Here is a 22264-nt window from a genome sequence, read left to right as displayed (position 1 = left end):
TTAAGCTGTGACTCAAGAGGCAGAGCACTAGCCTTGAGCAAAAAGCTCAGGGACAGTGCCTAGGTACTGAGTTCAAGTCTCAGGACTGGCACCAAAAAAAAAAGTCCAGTATATTTAATTTAAAAAAGAACTGGATATGACCACCAGTTTCTGTCATCATGGAAGCAGGAAAAGACCATAGATATTACACACTTAAAAGATGTTAAGAGCTGGGCACTGGTGGCTCATGTCTGAAATCCAACCTACTCAGGAAGCTAAGATCTGAGGATTGTGGTTCAAAGCTAGACAGGGCAACAAAGTCCATGAGACTCTTATCTGCAATTAACTACCAAAAAAAGCCAGAAGTAGAACCATGACTCAAGTAGAGACAGAACACAATTTCTGAGTTTAAGCCCAGGACCAGTGTACCCATGCACCTACATACATGTTAAAGCCCGAATAATTGCCATTGACTGACTTTAAAATATTTTCAGCTAAAAATGTAGCTTAGTGGTAGAGCACATGCCTAATTTGCCTGAAGCCCTGGATTTAATCCCCAGCACTGGAAAAAAGAATAATCAACCACAGAAGAGCATGTACATCTATACTACTTGCTGTCTTATATTTACTTTCACAGTTGTAACAATACTTAAATGTTTGGGTCAGCTTTCTCTCATAATGAGAAAAAAAAATCAGCAACTAGATTTCGTTATCTATGAAGGGCATTTTTCTTCCTTTCAGGACAAGCAAACAATTGCAAACCACAACATACCTTCAGGAGAGCACACCGTGGGAAGTTCCGAAAGGATAACCAATGCAGCTGAAACTAATCTACTTCCATCTTCTGACAGCAACTGTGGCTTTGTAACTTTTACTCCTGAGCTACCTGTCAATTCAGGATTTAGTTCTGGGAGTTGTCTAACTAGAATGCACACACACAGTTCTAGTGTTGCAAAGACCAAAGACTTTCCAGGCACAAGTCCTCCCGTGTCCTTGCCCTCTCCAAATTCTGGCAGGGTTTCCTTTTCAGCAGCACCATCATCAACTATGAGACAGAAGGAATAATGTTTAATAAATACTTTGTGCTTTTTTTTTTTTTTACTTTTAGCAAATGGCTATTTCTGTTATAGGTAATACATTTAAATGACTAAAATCTTAGTGTGAAAGAATTAAAGAAGAAAGCAATTATGGAGGTAAAATAGATTGTTTTTGGTTTTTTTTATGCCAGTCTGGAGCTTGAACTCAGGGCCTGGGTGCTATCCCTGAGCCTCTTTGAGTTCAAGGCTAGTGCTCTATCACTTAAACCACAGCATCACTTCAGCTTTTTGAGAAGTTTATTGGAAATAAAGAGTCTCATGGACTTTCCTGCCCAGGTTGGCTTTGAACTGTGATCCTCAGATCTCAGCCTCCTGAGTAGGTAGGATTTCAAATGTGAGCCACCGGTACCCAGCTATGAAATAGTTTTTATTATATATATTTGTCTTTCTCCTTTTCTTCTTTCTGATACTGAGGTTTGAACTTAGCTTCCAACTTATTCTGCTTGCTTGTTTGGCTGCTGCTCTACTACTTAACCCACTCCTCCATCCCTGTTTTTTTCTAGTTCTTATGGAGATGTAATCTCAGAGATTTTCCTGTCTGAGCTGGGTTCCAACTGTGATCCTCCACATTTCAACCTCCTGAGAGTAACTAGGATTACAGGTGTGAGCCACTAGGTGTGAGCCACCAGTACATGGCTGCTATGATTTTGTATTGCAATAGATTAAAAAAAATTTAGCCAGGTGCCAATGGTTCACACCTGTAACCTTAGCTACTCAGGAGGTTGAGATCTGAGAATCATGGTTTGAAGCCAGCCCAGGCAGGAAAGTCCATGAGACTGTTATTTCAAATTAACTGCCAGGAAACTGGAAGTGGTACTGTGGCACTAGCCTTGAGCAAAAGAGCTCAGGGACAGAGCCCAGGCCCTTAGTTCAAACCCCAGGATCTGTGCATGTGCGTGTATGTACACTCTCTCTCACTCTCTCCCATTTCCTCAAAGAATAGTAGCTAGGTTACTGACAAAATCCAAGCTAACATGTAGAAGAGAATGAGAGGATTCAAAGCATTTAGGCCAGGCTTTGATGGCTTAAGCATAAAATTGTAGCTTCTCAGGAGGTTAAGACCTGGAGTACTGTGGTTCAAACTCATCTCCAGTTAACCACAGAAAGCCAGGCTGGAAATGTGGCTCAAGTGGTAGGTGCCAACTGTGAGCAAGCAAGCTAAATAAGCTCAAAGCTCCTGAGTTCAAGGCCTGGTACTGGCAAAAATAAAAAGTGAAGAACAGCTAGATACTTATAGCTCATGCCTATAGTCCCTGCTACTTAGGAGGCTGAGAAAGAATTGGGGCTTGGCAAACAAATCCATGAGATGCTTAACTTCAATTAACCAGCAAAAAGCTGGATCTGGAGATGAGGGTCAAGTGGTAGACCTTTAGGTCTTTAGTTTAAGCCCTATTACCTAGCACTTAAAAAAAAAGTAAGTTCCAATTTTCCTATATATAGTAGATATTAAGCAATTATTTAAACAGTGATGTTGGGCTGGGGATGTTGCTCAATGGTTCAGTGTTAAGATTGCTTGCTTAGTGTGTTTCAGGCCCTACATTTGATCTGTTAATTTGGCATTCTGAGTTAACATTTACCTTCTGCACTTCGTCTTTTTTCTTTCACATGTTCTTGAGCTGCACAGATAATCTGCCTTACCACTTCAAGTGAAGCCAGTTGAATAGAAGGGGATTCTCTGGTCAAAATTACGCGGTGTAGAACATTCAGCAACTCAATACCCAAGTCCTATCATAGAAAAATATGTAGTAAACACAATATTGGAAATGATATACATTTTCTTTTTCTGATAAAATAGTAACAATTTTAAAATGCCATGACAGGGCTGGGAAGGTGTCTCAGTGGTAGAGTGCTTGCCTTGCATGCCTGAGGCCCTGGGTTCCCTTCCTCAGCACCACATAAGCAGAAAAAAAAAAGCCGGAAGTGGCGCTATGGCTCAAGTGGTAGAGCGCTAGCCTTGAGCTGAAGAGCTGAGGGATAGCGCTCAGGCCCAGAGTTCAGGCCCCACGACCGGACCCAAAAATAAAATAAAATAAAATAAAATGCCATGACAAAATTCAGAAACAGAATTTAGCAAATTGCTCATAAAAATGGTATTAATGCAACAGTTATGTAATAACACTTGAAAATAACTTCAGAATGTTTTTTTTTTGTCTCATCTTGGTAAGAGATGTCACTATGACAAAGATCATAATCACACAGGCCCTAAACCCAGAAAGTAAAAAAATGGAAGCAAGATGATAAAAGAATATAAGGGCGGACAGGCAGATTCTCCAATTTATAATCAGGATGTCTAGGAATAATAAACAGTGAGGAAAATTATGTCACTAAAATGGGTCTTTCTCTAAACAAAGAAACACCATTTCATTTTTCTTTATCTTTAAGAAAATTACTGTGGTTGCTTTAATTTATGAAAATAACAGGAGTAAATCTGTCATCATATTTGTTTTATTGTACAGAAAAAACAAGCACAGAAGAGCCTGCAATTTATTCAAGTCCAATTCAACTCAGGTAAGAAGGTAACTAAGGCTTTAAGCCTCATAAATGAGGCTTAAATAATAGTGTTAAATAATAGTCTATATAGAGAAGAAATCATACTACTCATTTACCTTAACACTGAGTCAAGGACCACAAAGTTAATATGCAGGATAATATATGAGGCTAAGAGTACCAATCTAATACATATTTATCCTTGGGAGAAGCCAAAGAAGTACTATACTATGTAGCAATCTTTTACTATAGCCACAAATGGGTCAGACATTAGTATCAGACTCAACCTACCAGCTAGGCAGCAGGCACACGCACGTGCGCGTGTGTGTGCACGCAGGCACGTGTGCAGGCACTGGGGCTTGAACTCAGAGAAGGGGCACTTTCCCCTGTAGTGTTTTTACTCAAGGTTAATACTCTGCCACTAGAGCTACATCTCCACTTTCACTTTTTCTGGGGGTAACTGGAAAAAAGAGTTTCATGGACTTTCCTGCCTTGGGCGGGCTTCAAACCTTGATCTTCAGATCTCAGTTTCTTGAGTAGCTAGGATAAAAAGTGCGAGCCACCAGCTCCTGGCTTCAGAAACAGATTCTTAAAAAGACTTGAAGGGGCCGAGTGCTGATGGCTCATGCCTGTAATTCTGGCTGAGATCTGAGGATCATGGTTCAAAGCTAGCCTGGGCAGGAAAGTCTGTGAGGCTCTTACCTCCAATTAACCACCAGAAAACTGGAAGTGGCATTGTGGCTCATGTGGTAGAGTGCTCACCTTGGGCTGAAAAGCTCAGGGACAGTGCCCAGGCCGAGTTCGAGCCCCACATCTGACAAAAAAAAAAAAGACCTGAAAGGAGAATCCAGCCAACAAGAATACTTTGCTATAAGTAGGAACTACATGGAACTTGAAATTTTCTCTTGAAAACATGGGATATAAAGACATAAATCACTCCTGGATCACCAGAGTGCTGATGGTTTTCCAGTTCAAATGCCTGATTATACAACTGATTTTTTTTATCTTTTTACTTCTTTCTTTACTTTCTGTTCAACATAGTAACCTGAATATGTTTCTGTTTCTTGAAATCTACAGAAGTCTAACAAAAGCAAGAAACTACCTGATCACTGCCAATCTTAGATCTCGGCCAAGGAACATCTAGAAGGGCCTGCAATGCATGTAAACAAGCAGTAATGCTTTCCATGGTTGCATCCGAGCGTAATGAACACAGAAATTCTACACTGATGCCTGTGGAAAAGAAAATGGAAGTTTTTTTTAGATTTTTAGTTTATTAAGTTAAATGATCAATTTCTATTTTGCTGAGAGACACAAATAAGCTTAGCAAAAAGGTAATGCACTACTGTAAATTTAAGACTACAAACAATTAAGGCAAGTCTTTAAAAACTGTTATTTATACACACACACACAAACTCATGCAGACTTGTGTACAAATTGCTTAGTTGCTATAAAATATAGTTCAAATTTGGAAAAAATAATAAAATTGTTCCACAGAACTTAAACATTTAGGCTTTTACAGCTTTATTCCAACTAAAATGTGGTTATCATGGATCAAACAAGGTGTTTTACATAAATCATTGTGTTACATTATTATAATACCTGATGAAGGAGGTGCTATTAGCGCTAGTTCTCAATTTTATTTTTTTTGGAAGGGGGCGTTTAGCAGTGCTAAAACTAAACCAAGATCTTGAGCAAACCAGGCTTTGATATACCTTTAACTTATTTCTGCTTATTTGGAGACAGGGAAATCAGTATAGAGAACCAAAGTAATTTATTTAAGTTTTAACATTTTTCTGGTGATGGTGCTGGGGCTTGAATTCAGGGCTTTGTACTCTTTCATAGCCTATACTCTCAAGACTGGCACTCCACCAACTTGAGTCACAATGCCACTTCCTGCTTTTTGTTGTAGATATGAGCCTCACAGATCTGTTTGTGAGAACTGGCTTTGAACCTTGAACTTCTGATTTCAGGCTTTTGAGTAGTTAGGACATAGGAAAGAGTCATGCTATAGCCAGTGCCTAGCTAAATATTTAACTAACTTTTTAAAAATTAAAAAAAAATTTTTTTTGGTTGGCCATGGGGCTTGAAATCTGGGCCTGGGTGCTATCCCTGAGCTCTTCAGCTGAAGGCTAATCCCTGACCTCTTCAGCTGAAGGCTAATGCTCTACCACTTGAGCCACAGTGGTACTGAGGAATCGAACCCAGGGCCTCATGCATGCAAGGCAAGTACTCTACTACTGAACCACCTTCCCAGCCTTATTTAATTAACATTTGTGCTGGTCCTAGGGCTTGAACTCAGGGCCTGGGCACTGTCCCTGAACTTTTTTGCTCTAGTCTTGTACTCTACCACTTGAGCCACAGCTTCATTTCTGGCTTTTTTGGTAGTTAACTGGAGATAAATCTCACAGGCTTTCCTGCCCAGACTGGCTTCAAATCTTGATCCTCAGATCTCAGCCTCCTGAGTAGTGAGGATTACAGGTGTCACCTGCCAGCTCCTGTTTTGTTTTTTGTTTTCTTATAATTAAATTTTTTTTTTCTGGGTGCTGGTGGCTCATGCTTATAATCCTAGCTACTTAGGAGGCTGAGATCTGAGGATCATGGTTCAAAGCCAGCCCGGGCAGGAAAGTCCATGAGACTCTGATTTCCAATTAACCTAACCACCAGAAAACAGGAAGTTGCACTGTGGATCAAGTGGTAGAGTGTTTGTCTTGAGCTCACGAGCTGAGGAACAGCGCCCAAGCCTAGAGTTCAAGCCACATAACCAACCATTTTTTTTCCTTTGCAATGCTAAGAATCAAACCCAGGGTTTTACATGTTAGGAAAGCACTGCCACTGAGCAATACTTTTATGCCCTTAAAAGTTTCATAGAGATTGTATCAATCATAAATCTTAACTTGATAGTTTACATTTATGTATTTATTGTTTGATTGTACTGAAGTTTGAATTAACGGCCCTAAACTTGCTAGTCATATTCTCAAGTCCTTTTGTTTTTAGTTATTTTTCAGGTAAGTGTGCTCTTTTTCAGATTAAGATCCTTTTACCTATACTTTTCTTGTAAACTTGGATTAAAAGTTGTGGGACACTAAACAAGCCCAGCTTTTTTGTTAAGAGGGGCTTGTTTCTTAAGAAAGGGGTCGTTTTATCCTTTTGCCTTGGGTGCTTTTGAATCTCACTCCTCCTGATATCCAACTGATTGGTAAGGATTACAGATGTGAGCCACTATGCCCAACAACCATTTACCTTGATAACATTTATGTTTCATTTAATCAATAACTCTCTATATGTAATGTACTTACAGTTTTTCTTTGAGCTAGGTTAGACATAAAAAAATTGTTCCATTTATTCTAGAAGTTCAGTGTATTATCCCAGAAAGATAACACATTTTAGTACAGCCCCTTCCCTTCTTGGCATGTGTGAGGCCCTAGTTCAATCCCGAATATACTATCAAAAATTAAAGAAGTTCTAGAAAAGCTAAAATATGGAGTAAACTTCATGAATCTAAAAATTCTATTATTAATCTCTGGGCATTAGAATTTGCTTAGAATTATATATTACTGGGCATACATTCTTGAAACTTGAAAATGTTGAAAACGAGAGGGAGAATCTCTTAGCATTGACTTTTTATGTGTATACTGAGAAATTTAGAACATTTATAGATACCACATGGATCTATTAAAAATCATGTGGAAGCCGGGCACTGGTGGCTCATGCCTATAATTCTAGCTCTTCAGGAGGCTGAGATTTGAGGATCATGGTTCAAAGCCAGCCTGGGCGGGAAAGTCCGTGAGACTCCTATCTCCAACAAACCACCAGAAAACTGTTAAGTGGTAGAGCACTCGCCTTGAGCTGAAGAGCTGAGGGACAACACTCAAGCCCAGAGTCAAGCACCACAACTGACAAAAAAAAATTAAAAAAAAAGGAAAGCTGGGTTTGGTGGTACATTTCTGCAATCCCAGCACTCAGGAGGCAGACATAGAGGGATCTTGAATTTGAGGCCAACTGTGTTATAAAATAAATAAAACAAGATCTGGTAGCATGATTCAAATGGTACAAAAACAAAACCAACAAAAAACAAACAAAATGAACAGCAAGTAAGATCAATCATAGCTACTCAGAGGAGGCTGAGATCTCAGTTTACATAATCTTGTTTTGAAGGCAGCCTGGGCAGAAAAGTCTGCAAGAATCTAGCTTCAATTAATCAACAAAATTTCAGACTGGCGGTATGACTCATGTACTAGCTATGTATGAAAAAGCCCCCCTCCCCCTCACACCATCTACACAACTGTACAGAAATAAAATAACTAGGCTTCTCCTATAATTCCTTTAATTTATTCAACTTGATACTGAAGCCAACTTGTAATAAGATTCTAGATCATATGAACATTTTTAGGGGTGCAGAGTACTTGTCTAACAAACACAAGGCAAACGAGTTCCATAAAAAATTATCATTTTTACAAATGTACTTACCTAGTTATATCAATGCTATCATTATCATCCAGCATAGAATAAGTTAAGTTACTAAGGAGATAGGCAATAAGGTATAACTCAAGAATAACTCTAAAAGGACTTTCATCTTCTATACTTTTTTTTTTTTTTTGGTGCCAGTCTTGGGGCTTGAACTCAGGGCCTGGGCACTATCCTTGAGCTTTTTTTGCTCAGGGCAAGTGCTCTACCACTTGAGCCACAGCTCTACTTCTGGTTTTTTTTCTGGTTAACTGGAGATAACTGTCTCAAGGACTCTCCTTCTCTGAGATGGCTTCCAATAGCAATTCTCAGATCTCAGGTTCCTGAGTAGCTAGGATTACAGCTGTGAGCCAATGGTGCCCAGCTGCTTATACACTGTTTTACTGACCTAAAATTAGATGGAACCTATCAGTGTAGACATCCTCAGGGGACTTCACTGTAGCCTTGGATGATGAGTCTTGGCACATGGAGGTTGGTGTTACAGGCCTGGAGAGATTAGCTGTGCCTTCATCTGGCGCAGCAACAGCAAAACCTGTGCTTGTCAGCCACAAAGCTGCAGCATGGAGGATGAGTGCCCAGGAGTTGTGATAATGCCATTTTGCATTTTCGCTAGTCTCTGCTGTGTAGAAAGCACCACCTATGAATGGGGAAAAAGGAAGCAGTTTTGGAAGGAAAGGAAGAAGAAATCAGCTTCCAATATTTTTTCTCTTTTCTCTGCTACACAAGTGACCATTTGTATCATTCTTGAAAGTTTACTCATACCCTTGTTTCCCCTATGCTCCAAGGCAACTACTTTTAGATTTTTTATCAGGAATGGTGAATTTTGTCTGCTCTTAGAGTTTATGTGAAGCTAATCTTTTTTTTTTTGGGTCCGGTCGTGGGGCCTGAACTCTGGGCCTGGGCGCTGTCCCTCAGCTCTTCAGCTCAAGGCTAACGCTCTACCACTTGAGCCATAGTGCCATTTCTGGCTTTTTTCTTTTTGCTTATGTGGTGCTGAGGATTCGAACCCAGGGCCTGATGCATACAACGCAAGCACTCTACCACTGAGCCACCTTCCCAGCCCATGAAGCTTATCTTATCAACAGTGTGTATTTGTGTGCTTTATTTGCCTTGTAAAATCTTTTGAGATTCATTCATGCTGCCATACAATTAAGATTTTGTTACCAGTGCTTTTCTTTTTTCTGGGAGCACAACTGTTGGGTTACCTGTTGATTTATATTTAACCTTATAGGAAATCTGAAGTTAAATCTTAATATTCTGTAATCTGATCAGCAAATATTTTAAAAAAGTGTGTATCTAAAACAATGTATACATGTTTAAAACAAATAGCAATAACACATTTACCTGTCTCCAAGAATGACATTAACATTTTACCTTACTTCCTTAAATCTCTCATTTTTTTCCTTGTAATAATTAGAATGTGACTATAAATCTACAAGTAAACCCAATGGATAGTAAAAGACAAATAATTACCCTTGGACATGATTAATTAAATAGCCCTCTAAGTATTCAGAGTGACAACAAAGGAGGATATTCTTAGGAGACGATCACAAGGGCTCAATAGCTGTGTGTATATGATTGTATAAAATGATGCTTATCGAAATGAGCTCCAAGAAATGGAATTAAGAAATTTTTTTATTGTACTGTTTGTGGTTCTTCTTTTCCTTTTTTTCTTTGGTTTATTCCCTTTTGTTGTTGTTTTTGATTTTTGTATTTAAGTGTATATAAGTGTCTTGTATATAAGTGTATCTGGTTTGGAGATGGGAAGGGGAAGCACAGAAACGGTGGGACAAAAGGTAAACCAATTTAGCAGTGATATCACTAGACACTATATTGGAAATGAACTATACAACTTTGGGGGGAGGGAAGTTGGGAAGGAGAAAAACTGGGAGAGAATGGAGCAGGTGACACTGTCCAAAAGGAAATGTACTCATTATCTGAATTATGTAACTATAACCCCTCTGTACATTACCTTTATAATAAAATTTAAAAATAAAAAAAGAACAACAAAACCCTAAAAAATTTTAATATAACAGATTGTGTCTCTCTTCCCATAACCAGTGTCCTCAGATGAATCATGTCTAAGTATGCTCTTACACTTTGTCAACAGTGTTTATATTTATAATGTTGTTACTTAAAAGATATTATATTTTATGCATCTCCTTGCAACTTGTTTTTTCCCTCTTAACCTAAGATTTACTTATGTTAAAAGATGTCTATCATTCATTTTTGCTGTTAAACTGTTTCAATAAATCAGCTCATTTCCATTTTGCTTACATTTTATGCAATGTAAAGTATAATAAATATTCTACCGATCTCTTTGGAAGTAATTTCAAAGAATAGAACAGAAATATTAGAAAGTGATGGGTGCAATCTAAAATATATGCCAGAAGTAAATAGTAATATACAAAATACCTGAAATAACAGAATATTAAGAGTAGCAATCAACTACCCAACACAAAAAACGTGGAATTAGTAACCAGCATAAGTCAAGTCCCTATTCCCATTACATACTTGCAAAATAAATTCTAATTCAACTAATGTTCAAAACATGAAAGGCAAAACTGTAAAGGTTATAGATCTTTGTCATCTTAAGAAAAAATGTGTCAAGCAATATACAAAATACAAAGTATAATAACAAACTACATTAAACAAACTACATTCCTCCTAGCTATAGACTAGGAGGAAATATATGTAAGACACACCAAAAAGGAACAGTGTTAATATGTACATATATAAAGATTACTCAATCAGGGCCGGGCGCCAGTGGCTCACACCTGTAATCCTAGCTACTCAGGAGGCTAAGATCTGAGGATCATGGTTCAAAGCCAGCCACAGCAGAACAGTCCTCAAGACTCTTTTTTTTTTTGGGTCCGGTTGTGGGGCCTGAACTCTGGGCCTGGGCGCTGTCCCTCAGCTCAAGGCTAGCGCTCTACCACTTGAGCCACAGCGCCACTTTCGGCTTTTTTCTTTTTGCTTATGAGGTGCTGAGGAATTGAACCAGGGCCTCAGGCATGCAAGGCAAGCACTCTACCACTGATCCACCTTCCCAGCTCCTGTCTTCAAGACTCTTATCTCCAATAAACCACTCAGAAAACCAGAAGTGGCACTTTGGCTCAAGTGGTAGAGCACTTGCCTTGAGCTAAAGAGCTGAGGGCTAGAGCCCAGGCCCAGAGTTCAAGCCCCACGACTGACTTCCCCCCACCCAAAAAAAATACTCAATCATTAAAAGGACTTTAAAATTGAAAAAGGGTAAAGATTATGATTACAGTATTTGTGGAAGAAAACAACTACCATTAGTTTATAAAGATGTGACTACCATTAGTTTATGGAGATATGACTTTCAAAGAAATAAAATTCAAAATGAAATACTATTTTATACCCACTAGATTAGCAAAAATATATTTCATATATCATGTGAAGAAGCAGAAACACGTTGCTGGTAGGCATACACACTGTTCAAACTATTTTCAAGAGTAATTTGGTAGTGTGTGGGAAATAAGATGTGCATTTCTTATGAGTCTGTGAATTAACTTCTGGAATCTACTCTAAATCAACACTTAGATGCTTATCCAGTATATGAAAATTGTTTGGAAAGAAATGTTTTGGATAAAAATTATTGGGTAACAGAGAAATTATGAAAATTTGAAATATATGATTATTTTACTTCCTTACCTTCATCAGGAAGTTGGGAGGCAAATTCTGAAGGCAAAGTTAAGAGAGCAAAATCCTGAAGTGCAGCAAGCCAGAGTTTGCTTAGTGTGCCAAGGTCTGTATAGACTAACTCAAGAAGTCCTTCTAAACAGGTGGTAGGCTTTGAAATTTGTTTGTGGTTTTTATGTCTTTGAACAGCAATTATGTACACCTGTTAAAGATTAATTTATAAGTTATAAAATGTTATATCTGATGAAAATGTATTTTTACATTTTCTGAAAAGGCAGACTTAACATACTAAACTGGATATACTCTATGATATAAAAAAAGCACACATGTAGAAATAGTCACACATACAAAACTTTGGTTGAATGCTAGAAGATGCATCAGGGATAATAAATAACTGGTAAATATAGTGCTATTCTATTCTTGAACTTGGGCAGTTACAAATAACTGATTGAAGCATTCTGTAGATTATAGCCTAATAATTTAAACATAGCTATAGAAAGCCATTTCTGAACTGAAATGTTTGTGAACACTTATTAAATAATAGCCAGGCACTGGTGTCTCATGCCTATAATATTAGATATTCAGGAAGTTGAGACGTGAACATTCTGGTTTGAAGCTAGACCCAGCAGTCAAGTTAATGAAGTCTTTTATCTCCAATTAACAAACAAAAAGCCAGAATTGGAGATGTGACTCCAGTGATAAAGTGCCAGCTTTGAATGGAAAAGCTAACGACTGGCCTCCAGGCCCTGTATTTACAAAAGCAATAAACTGATAAATAAGCCAAGGGGTAGGGCTGTAGTGCAGAAGTAGAATACTTACTCAATGTGAGCAAAACTCTGGGTAACAAACACATACCCTCCCCACCAACACACATACACACAAAATCTCAAATTTCGGTTGTTGACCTAAGATTGTTTATAACAACTTCCAGAATTTCCATTATAAATTAAAAAGTACCAACCTCTGCCCAGGCTTTCAGCACAGCTAAGATCTCCATGGTAGAAGCACTTTCATTATATAAGTGACTTAAAGCTTCTTTTCCAGCCTGTATTTTTGTTAATGATGAAACAAGCAACTGATGAACTCTTCGGAGATCATTAAGATCACTTACAACTCCACTTGCTATCCAGGCACTGCAAACCTGATATTTAAGAAAATCAAGTTAATTTAAAAAATTATAGATATTCCTTTCTGAGTTCCGCAGGGCTCATCCACATCTTTGGAATCTATTCATTGAGACAACCTCGCTAACCAGATACCCAATGGTATATGCCGAGAAGGATAGTCAAAAGTCAACACTTCAAAAGATAAAGAACACTAAGGTTGACACAAGGAAACTAGTGCTATTTTGAATAAAAAGAAAAAACATTTTAATTTACTCTTGATTCTTTTATCTTACTAGTTAAAAAATTAGAGAGTGTGTGACATGAAAAGATAAACACTTAACATGTTAGACAAGTGCTCTACTACGGAGCCATTTTTCTAGCCTTCAGTAAAGATAATTTTTTCTTTTTTCTGGTTGTATTGGGGTCTGAATTCAAGGCCTTACCCTTGCTCAACTTGCTTGCTGAGACTGGCACTTTATCACTCAAGCAATACCTCCGGCCATGAATTTTGCTGGTTTTTTTGTTTTTGAGATGGCATTTATCAGACTTTTCTGCTCAACATGGTTTGAATCACCCACCATCCTCTAGATCTGACTGCTGAACAGCTAGAATTACAGGTAGAGTCATGGGTACCTAGCAGATTGTTTTTCTTTCTTTTTTTGGTCGGTTGTAGGGCTTGAACTCAGGGCCCAGAAACTATGCCCAAGCTTTTTTGTTCAAGGCTAGTGCTCTACCACTTTGAGTAACAGCTCCACTTCCAGTTTTCAGGTGGCTAATTGGAGATGAGAGTCTCATGGACTTTCCTGCCTGGGCTGACTTTGAATTGTGATCCTCAGGTCTCAGTCTCCTGAGTTGCTAGGATTACAGGTGTGAGCCACCAGTGCCTGGCTGCTGCTTTTGTTTTTTTGTTTTTTTTTTTTTATTGTTTTCCCGGGGCTTGGATTTCGGGGCTTCTTGTTTTCTTTTGGTTTTTTCCCCCAAGGTTGGCCTTTTCCCCTTTGGGCCCCCTTTTTCCTTCCGGTTTTTTCTTTTTGAAACCATTTTTTTTTTAAAGGTTTTTTTTATTGTAATGATATTGTACACAGGGGTTATAGTTACATGAGCAAGGTAATGCATACATTTCCTCTTGAACATTATTATCCTCTCCTTTGTTTTTCCCCAGCTATCCCTTTCCTCCCTACCTCTCCAACTCTCCCTTCTCCGCCCCTCCCCACCCCTAAGTTGTAGAGTTTGTTTTTAACATAGTGTCTTGTACATCTCATTGTTACAATGGGTTAGCCTGTATCCTTGTTTCAGCTTTTGTTATTTCCCATCCCCTCTCCAAATTAGAAAAATGTATAGATAAGATACAGGGTAAAGGAATCAAATATAGTGAAAACAGGGGTTATACCAATAGGGAAGAACATAGGAAAGAAACAAAAGAATATTTTTAATTTTAAAAACAGAACTCTCATTCTGCAATACAAAAAGTTTTTTTCACTAATCAAAGAATTGGTTTTTTTGGTTGTGGGGCCTGCACTCTGGGACTGGGTGCTGTCCCTCAGCTCTTCAGCTCAAGGTTAACACTCTACCACTTGAGCCACAGTGCCACTTCCAGCTTTTCTGCTTATGTGGTGCTGAGGAATCAACGCCAGGGCCTCATGCATTCAAGACAAGCACTCTACCACTGAGCCATCTTCCCAGCCCCAAAATGTGTTTTTTCTATGAGCAATGACATCTTTCTTTTTCTAGAGAAATTTTACTTGCCTTTTTCCATGCATAGGTGACTCTCGAATCACTATGGTTCAACTTAATGATTTTACTTTACAAGGGTACAAAGACAGTATGTATCAATAGAAACTGTACTTTTAAACCGGATGCTAGTGGCTCTCGCCTATAATCCCAGCTAGAAAGCTGAGATCTGAGGATTATGGTTAGAAGCCAGTCTGGGCAGGAAAGCCCATGAGACATATCTCCAATTAACCACCAGAATGCTAGCCGTGAACAAAAACAGCTCAGGGACAGGGCCAAGGCGCCAAGTTCAAGCCCCACAACTGAAAAACAAACAACAACAAAAAAGAAACTGTTCTTTGAATTTTATCTTTTCTTGGGCTACTGATATGATCATGAAGAAAAACTACAGTGTACTAAGTTGTTGAGCTATGATGGTTGGTAGTTTAAGTATATTAAATGCATTTTCCATTTCTGATATTTTAACTTATGATGAGTTTTTTGAAATTTAACTCCATTGTAAATAAGATTTATCTATATTTATTTAGTTCTTGTCTCACAGTACATTTTAAGTGGTTTATGGTGAGAACACAGACAATGTAATAAATTACAGTGAAGGTTCTCATATCTTTCCTTCTTTGTTTCGTTTGCTTTCTTTCTTTTCTTTCCTTCCTTCATTCCTACTTCCTTCTTTCCTTCTTTCTTTCTTGGGCTTGAAATCAGGGCCTGGGCTCTGTCCTTGAGCCACAAAGCCACTTCCAGCCTTTTCTGAGTAGTTTATTAGAGATAAGAGTCTCACAGACTTTCCAGTCTAGGCTGGCTTTGAACCATAATCCTCAGATCTCTGCCTCCTGAGTAGCTAGGATTACAGATGTGAGCCACTGGCTCCTGGCATTTTCTTTTTCTTTTTATGTGTGCCAGTACTGGGGCCCTGGGCTCTGTCTCTTAGCTTTTTGCTTAAGGCTGATGTTCTACCACTTTCACCATAGCTTTATTCTGGCTTTTTAGTGGTTAAATGGCGATAAGACTCTATTCATAGACTTTACTGCTCAGACTGGCTTCAAACTGTGATCTCAGATCTTAGCCTCCTGTAGCAAGTATCATAGTCACAACTGAGTAAAAGAAAGATGTCTTGTTAGGGGTACAGTTCAGTGGTAAAGCACATGCTTAGCATGTGCAAGGCTTTGAATTTAATCCTCAGCATGCATGCATAAGTAAATAAAGTAGAAAGAATTGACTAAAATTAGATTTTTACATTACACTTATATTTGATTTATTCATTCCACTCTCGCTTTTACTTACTTCAGGTCTACAGTGTTGGATAATGTTTGACAACCATTTTCAAGAAAAGCAACTGTTTAAAAGTATTATATGATTCTTAGATGAAAATATGTTCAACTTTGCTAGAAATACAAGCGTAAGCTTTCCTGAGATGCCCTTGTAAAAAGGTTATACATTTTTTGTCTTTCATATAGATAAAAATCTCAAAGTCTCATAATTTACCATGTTCCTGAGGATGTTGGAAAATTGTGTACACTACTGGTAAGAGTTTTAATTGGCAAACTTTGTACTCTTCAATCATCATTCACTTTGGGGAATGCCCACATCTAGTACAAAGACCTACACAAATCATTTACTGCAGTACTATTTAGAGATGTCTGCATGTAGTACAAAGATCTACACAGATCATTTATTGCAGTACTATTTGTAATAGCAAAAGACAAAAAAATTCCTGTATGCATTAATATGGACCTGAATACATGCATTGTGACATATCCATTATACAGTGTTTTTGTTGTTGTTGTTGTTGTTTTTTTAAGAGGAAATCCTCTAAACATAAAGGGAGGGGAGAGAAAAGGAAGAAAAGAGAAGGGAATGGAAGCTGAGAAAGATGGTAAGACAACTGTTAAGATCATTTTTTAAAGGTTTTTCTTTTTAACCATTTACCTGACATGCTTTGGCAGTGACGTCAGGTGGTGTATCTGAAGTGAAGGCTGGTCTAAGTGCTGCTCCTACCTGACAAGAAATTTTATGATACCATACATCAATAAGAAAGCAAATCTTAAACATTATTTCAAAATTGTTTATTTATAAGTTACTCTGGGCATTTGTTGTGTTTGCCTATCCTGAATATCTTCCTTCTTCCCTTATTTTTAGATATTGGCATCTCAATTTTTCTTTTGGGAAATCATTTCTCCCCTAAGTGTTAGTCTATGTGGTTTCCTTGGAACAGGCAGTACTGTTTGGCTCCAGGGACTCACAACTGGGACAGTGAAAACTCCTAGGTCTTTGCTGAAAGTCCTGTGAAAGAAGCCCTGTCTCTTCATGAGGACCTGGGTGCTGACAATCACCTTGCTATCACTCAAGAGAGAAAATCTCGAAAAAAAGTTTAAAGAAAGCAGAACCAACCAAGGGATTCCTCACAATAATTTTCCTTTTTCTGCCTAAGTGAGTTGGATTTCTAGCACCTGCAGTTCTAAGAGGGCTAAAAATACAGAAGCTCCCCTTAACTAAATTGGATTATAATACTTTATTCAAATAGGGTAATTGATGTAACTTCAACCCCTTCTTTTTTGCTTTTTCTCCAACTATATGCTGGTGTTAGCTGCTGGGAATAAGCGATATAGACTGCTAACCAGCTGGTGAATTGCTCTAGATATTTTCTTTCACTATCAGCCACTGGAAGTTACCTCTGAATCCTAGGACATACTTGGCTGAATATGGCTACAGGATTACAAGACAGATGATATTTTGTTATCGTCCTTGATCTCCTTATATAGCTCAATGGACCAGTCAAATCCAATCATTTAAAAAAAAAATTACGAACCAGAAACATAAACCTGCATCCTTTCCTAGGTCTAGTAAAAAGTAATGAAGGGGTAATAAATATAAAACACACATGTGGCCTAAATAGAGTAGTGCTATGTTGCTTATTCAGATATTTTAAAAAGTTAAAATTTCATTACTAAGCTACTTTATACCCTCAAATTAACCAGACCTTAATTATAAAATCAACCCTTAAAATGTAATATTTATGTACACCACTTTTTTACTTGAATCTTTAAAAAAATCATTTGTTAGATTTCTTCTACAGTGTGTGTTTTCTGCCTACTGACAATAGTAGTGATATGTTAGAAGAGATATCCTTCATAAATTTAGGTGACATGACAAATGATCTCAGACATTTTATCAGGGTTGTTTAATGTAAACAATTCTAACAGAAAATGCTTACATTGGCTTGATACTGTTCTAGAATCACATGACCCGGAAACTCTGGTTCTGGAATAGCTGCAAACTGTCGAATAACAACTAATAGGGTTTCAAGGCCAGAAAGACGGAGCTGGTCACTGTGATCTGTGGCAGCCATAAAAGCCATTCGAATTAGGTCAGCAAGATGAAGCACCAAAAAGTCATCTATAAGATTAAAAAGATCTTATCAAGAAAATGAATATGCTGGAACTAAGGTTTATACAGTCACACTTTCTCCTCCTTTAATTTCATAGCCTATAATTTTTTTTAAGGAAACTTTCAGTTGATTACTGCTTATTTTCACTGTTTTAAATACAGAATTTAAGCTAACTATTGTGATTCACACCTGTAATCACAGCATTGAGAGAATGAGACAAGATGTTTATGAGTTTGAGGCCAATCTGGGCAGAACAGTGAGTTCCAGGTCATCCTGGGTTACAGAGTGAGACTATGTCTCCAAAAACCTCTGAACTAAAACACACACACACACACACACACACACACACACACACACACACACCACACACACACACACACACACCAAAAAAACCAGACTTTAAAATTAAATTTAGTACACACACTAAATTAAATTAAATTTAAATTTAGTGCGCACACAAAAAATCTGAAACCAAATAATTATAAAAGCTATTCAAAAGCCAAAGACAGAATTAACATCCTTTAAAAGTGCTAACGGGCTGGGAAGGTGGCTCAGTGGTAGAGCGCTTGCCTTGCATGCCAGAGGCCCTGGGTTCGATTCCTCAGCACCACATAAGCAAAAAAGAAAAAAAAAGCCAGAAGTGGCGCTATGGCTCAAGTGGTAGAGCGCTAGTCTTGAGCTGAAGAGCTGAGGGACAGTGCCCAGGCCCAGAGTTCAGGCCCCACGACCGGACCAAAAAAAAAAAAAAAGTGCTAATAATCTTGTCAATAAAGATTTTGTTCAGATTTTCTGATAAAAGTACATTAGTTGATACTTAACAAACCTTGGGTTTTGATGAATTAGGCAGTAATTGATGCTCTTTTTCAAGCTGACGCTAAGAGATTTAATGTTCCTTTATTAATTTATATTTTTATCAGTGCTGCAATTTCAACTCAGAACCTCATGCTTGCTAGGCAGGTGTTTTACCATTTGAGCCATGTGCTCAGTTCCTTCACCTTCTGAGCTTTAGTTATTTTTCTGATAAGAGTATACTGTTTTTGCTTGGGACCATCCTGGACTTTGACCCTCCTCTTACCTATGCCTAGGTGGAATTACAGGCACACACTATTCCATGCCCCACTTACGGATCAAGACAAAGTCTCACTAACGTTTTCCCTAGGCTGGCACCTAACCAAGATCTTCAAGATTTCTAACTCCTACATAGCTGAGATTACAAGTATGAGCCTCAGTACTTAGCTCTTAATGTTCCTTTAAAAAAAAGGTTTCACTGTGAGACAGAGAAGGAAAAGAGTGACATTGTCCAAAAAGAACTCTATTCTTTACCTGACTTATGTAATGTTTCCCTCTATACAGCACTTTTATAACAATAAAAAAATAAAAAAATGGTAAAGAAAAAAAAAAGGTTTTAAGGACACTGGAGGCCCATGACCGTAATCCTACCTACTCAGTAGGTCAAGATCTGAGGCTGAGAGCTGCCCAGCCTGGGCAGACAAATCCAAGAGCCTCATCTCCAATTAACCAAAAAAAAAAAAAAAAAGACAGAAGTGAGAGCTTCAGTTTCTGAGTTCAAGCCCAAGTACGGTAACTCCCTAATACTCCCACCTAAAAATGTGTCATTTGGCTCTTTGTTTGATTTTTTTGTTTGGTCATGGGGCTTAAACTCTGGGCCTGATCATTTGGCTCTTTGTATGGGCTGGATATATCTATAAATACTATATACAGATATATTATCTATCATCTATCAAATCTACCTACCTACCTACCTATCTTCTATCTATCTATGCTAGTACTGGGGCTTGACCTCAGAGACTTGTGCTATCATTTGGTATTTTTCCCTCAAGTAAGGTGCTTTACCATTTGAGCTATTCTGTACTTCTGGCTTATTGCTGCTTAACTGGAGAGAAGAATTTCCTAGACTTTTCTGCCCAGGATGGCTTTGAACCTGATCTTCAGATCTCAGCCTCTTGAGTAGCTAGGATTACAGGTGTGAGCCACTGGCACAGGATAGTTTCATTTTTGCATATATTGATAGATATACAAATGACGGGCATATAAAGATGATATAAAAGGAATGGTTATTTCTTTCATTCTTATAAAGCAGTATTCAGTATAAATATCAATTTTGAGACATAAGAAATTTATCCTGTTTCAGTAAGATTAGGAATACAGATAACCTTTATCTAGAAAATATGACAATAGTTCACAGAAAAACCTTCACAGTAAAGCACTCCCAAATCTTAAGTGAATACCAACTACAATTTTAATTGGGAGCATAGGAATCAGGAACTATCCATGGCATACCAATTTTATACCCCAAAGTATCTTGCATAGCACTCAACTAGGAACTTCAAGAAAAACTTGGTTGAAAAATAATTAAATCAGAGATACCTAACTCATACACTGGTAATAGTAATATTTGCTCTGTAATTATTTATGATTATTTTGTCTGATATTCCTATGGCATTTAGAAATGTGCTTTGTGGATTTTCTTTTATTAATGCCAGTATTGGGGCTTGAACTCAGGGTCTGGGCTCTGTCCTTTGGCTTTTTCAGTCAAAGGTGGCACTTTACCACTTGAGTCACAACTCTACTTCTAGCTTTGGTAGTTAATTGGAAATAAAGAGTTTCATAGACTTTTCTGACTGGGCTGGCTACAACCTCAAGCCTCAGATTTCAGCATCCTGAGTAGCTAGGATTATAGGCATGAGCTATCAGTGCCTGGCATGCATTGTATTTTTGAACATGTGGTCTCACATGGATTTTAAAATTAAACTATAGGTAAGGTCAAAGTGGAGTTACAATCAGTTTATTTTACACTTAGATGGGCTTACATGTTTCTTCATATCTATCAGATCAAAATAATCTATTAGCAAAATCTGGTAAAAATTACAAGTCAGAAAATATTTTTTTGTGAATTAGCTACTGCATACTTTTTTTCTCAAGAACCTGATTACCTCATTGAATATGTTCTTTAGAAAAATGTAAATGTAAAAAATATTATCATTAAGAAAGTAATATTAAAATTGTAGTGACCCAAAACTTACATAAACATGATGAAGTTTCATAACTAAGTTGGAAGACTAAAGTCTTTTATTTTAGCTTGCTCTTTTCATTACTATGCTACTTACTTCTTGAGTCTCTCTTTTTCATTTCTTGTGCTAAGGCAATGTCAAAATGTGCTCTGTTTGCATTCTCACACTGCTTAATTATCCTACAGACACATTCAGCAGCAAAGACCCGAGTGGCCCATCGGGGATTTGTAAAAGGGTGTGATTTTTCATTGCTCCTGGTGGTCAGGACTGACGCATCATCACCTCTGTCTCCTTCTTCCTCTTGCACTGCATCCACACAAGTTACTCCTGTAAAATCTTTTACCAAGGGAAAGCACACATGATAATTAACTGCAGTTTATATTTATAAAGGAACACAAAAAATGACTTTTAGATTGATCGATCACATGTCACTAAATAATTATCAGGTCTAATAAGTATAGGTAACAGTGTTAAGCTACAGGAAATGTTATGAAACCTGTTCCAGGTCAAAATGAGAGTTTTAACAGCTTGCCAGTGGATCATGCCTGTAATCCTAGCTACTCAAGAATCTGAGATCTAAGGATTGAGGTTTGAAGGCAGCCCAAGCAGAAAAGGAGACTCTTTCCAATTAACCAGCAAAAAGAAGTTGGATTAAGCTAGATACCAGTGTCTCACACCTGTCATCCTAGCTACTCAGTAGGCTGAGATCTGAGGATCATGGTTCAAAGCCTGCCCAGGCAGAAAGGTCTTTGTGAGACTCTTATCTCCAATTAACCATTCAAAAACTAGAAGTGGCACTGTGGCTCAAGTGGTAGAACGCTAGCCTTGAGCACAAAGAGGCTCAGGGACAGCACCCAGGATTTCAAACCCCAGGACTGGCAAAAACAAACAAAACGATACTGGAAAGTTCAAATGTTTTATTTTTTGAGCTGGAAAAGAAATTCACGTGTTTTATGCAAACTTAGGCTTGTAGCGCTGTCATTAAACAACTCATTTCCTCTCCAAGCCTGTTCTTTTATTTATTTTTTTCATATGTAAAATAAAACACTACCTATTCATAGGATGGGTTGTAAACAGTTTTTGGACAGAATCATTCTTTATTTTTTCTCTAATTTATTTTCTTTCTTACATTATAACACATACTTAAAAACCCAAATTCATATTTTTACTAACCATTATCTTGTATTAGTACAGACACTAGGGAAATAGCACTGTTTTCTAATGGTATCTGAAATGAACATTGCTAATTGTGGATCAGTGATATTCTAGTTGGTTTAGAACTAGCTTGTTCTAAACAAGAACTTTTGTAAGATTTCTTTA

General features: G+C 37.8%; 1 protein-coding gene across 1 annotated transcript in view; it reads right to left on the bottom strand.

Moving 5' to 3' along the window:
- The window catches only part of Heatr5a (HEAT repeat containing 5A), a 123849-nt gene that overhangs the window by 16737 nt on the left and 84848 nt on the right, over positions 1–22264 (bottom strand). The window contains exons 24-32 of the mRNA XM_013033445.1: positions 21041–21280; positions 17739–17920; positions 16454–16522; positions 12652–12831; positions 11703–11892; positions 8416–8664; positions 4666–4793; positions 2654–2801; positions 752–1024 (exon numbers count right to left, since the gene is read on the bottom strand). Of these exons, the coding sequence (XP_012888899.1) occupies positions 752–1024; positions 2654–2801; positions 4666–4793; positions 8416–8664; positions 11703–11892; positions 12652–12831; positions 16454–16522; positions 17739–17920; positions 21041–21280 (1659 nt within the window). The remainder of the gene's footprint in view (positions 1–751; positions 1025–2653; positions 2802–4665; positions 4794–8415; positions 8665–11702; positions 11893–12651; positions 12832–16453; positions 16523–17738; positions 17921–21040; positions 21281–22264) is intronic.

This window comes from Dipodomys ordii, unplaced genomic scaffold (genome assembly GCF_000151885.1).
Source record: "Dipodomys ordii isolate 6190 unplaced genomic scaffold, Dord_2.0 Scaffold168, whole genome shotgun sequence".
Lineage (NCBI taxonomy): Eukaryota > Metazoa > Chordata > Mammalia > Rodentia > Heteromyidae > Dipodomys > Dipodomys ordii.
This window is presented reverse-complemented; position numbering and strand designations above follow the sequence as displayed.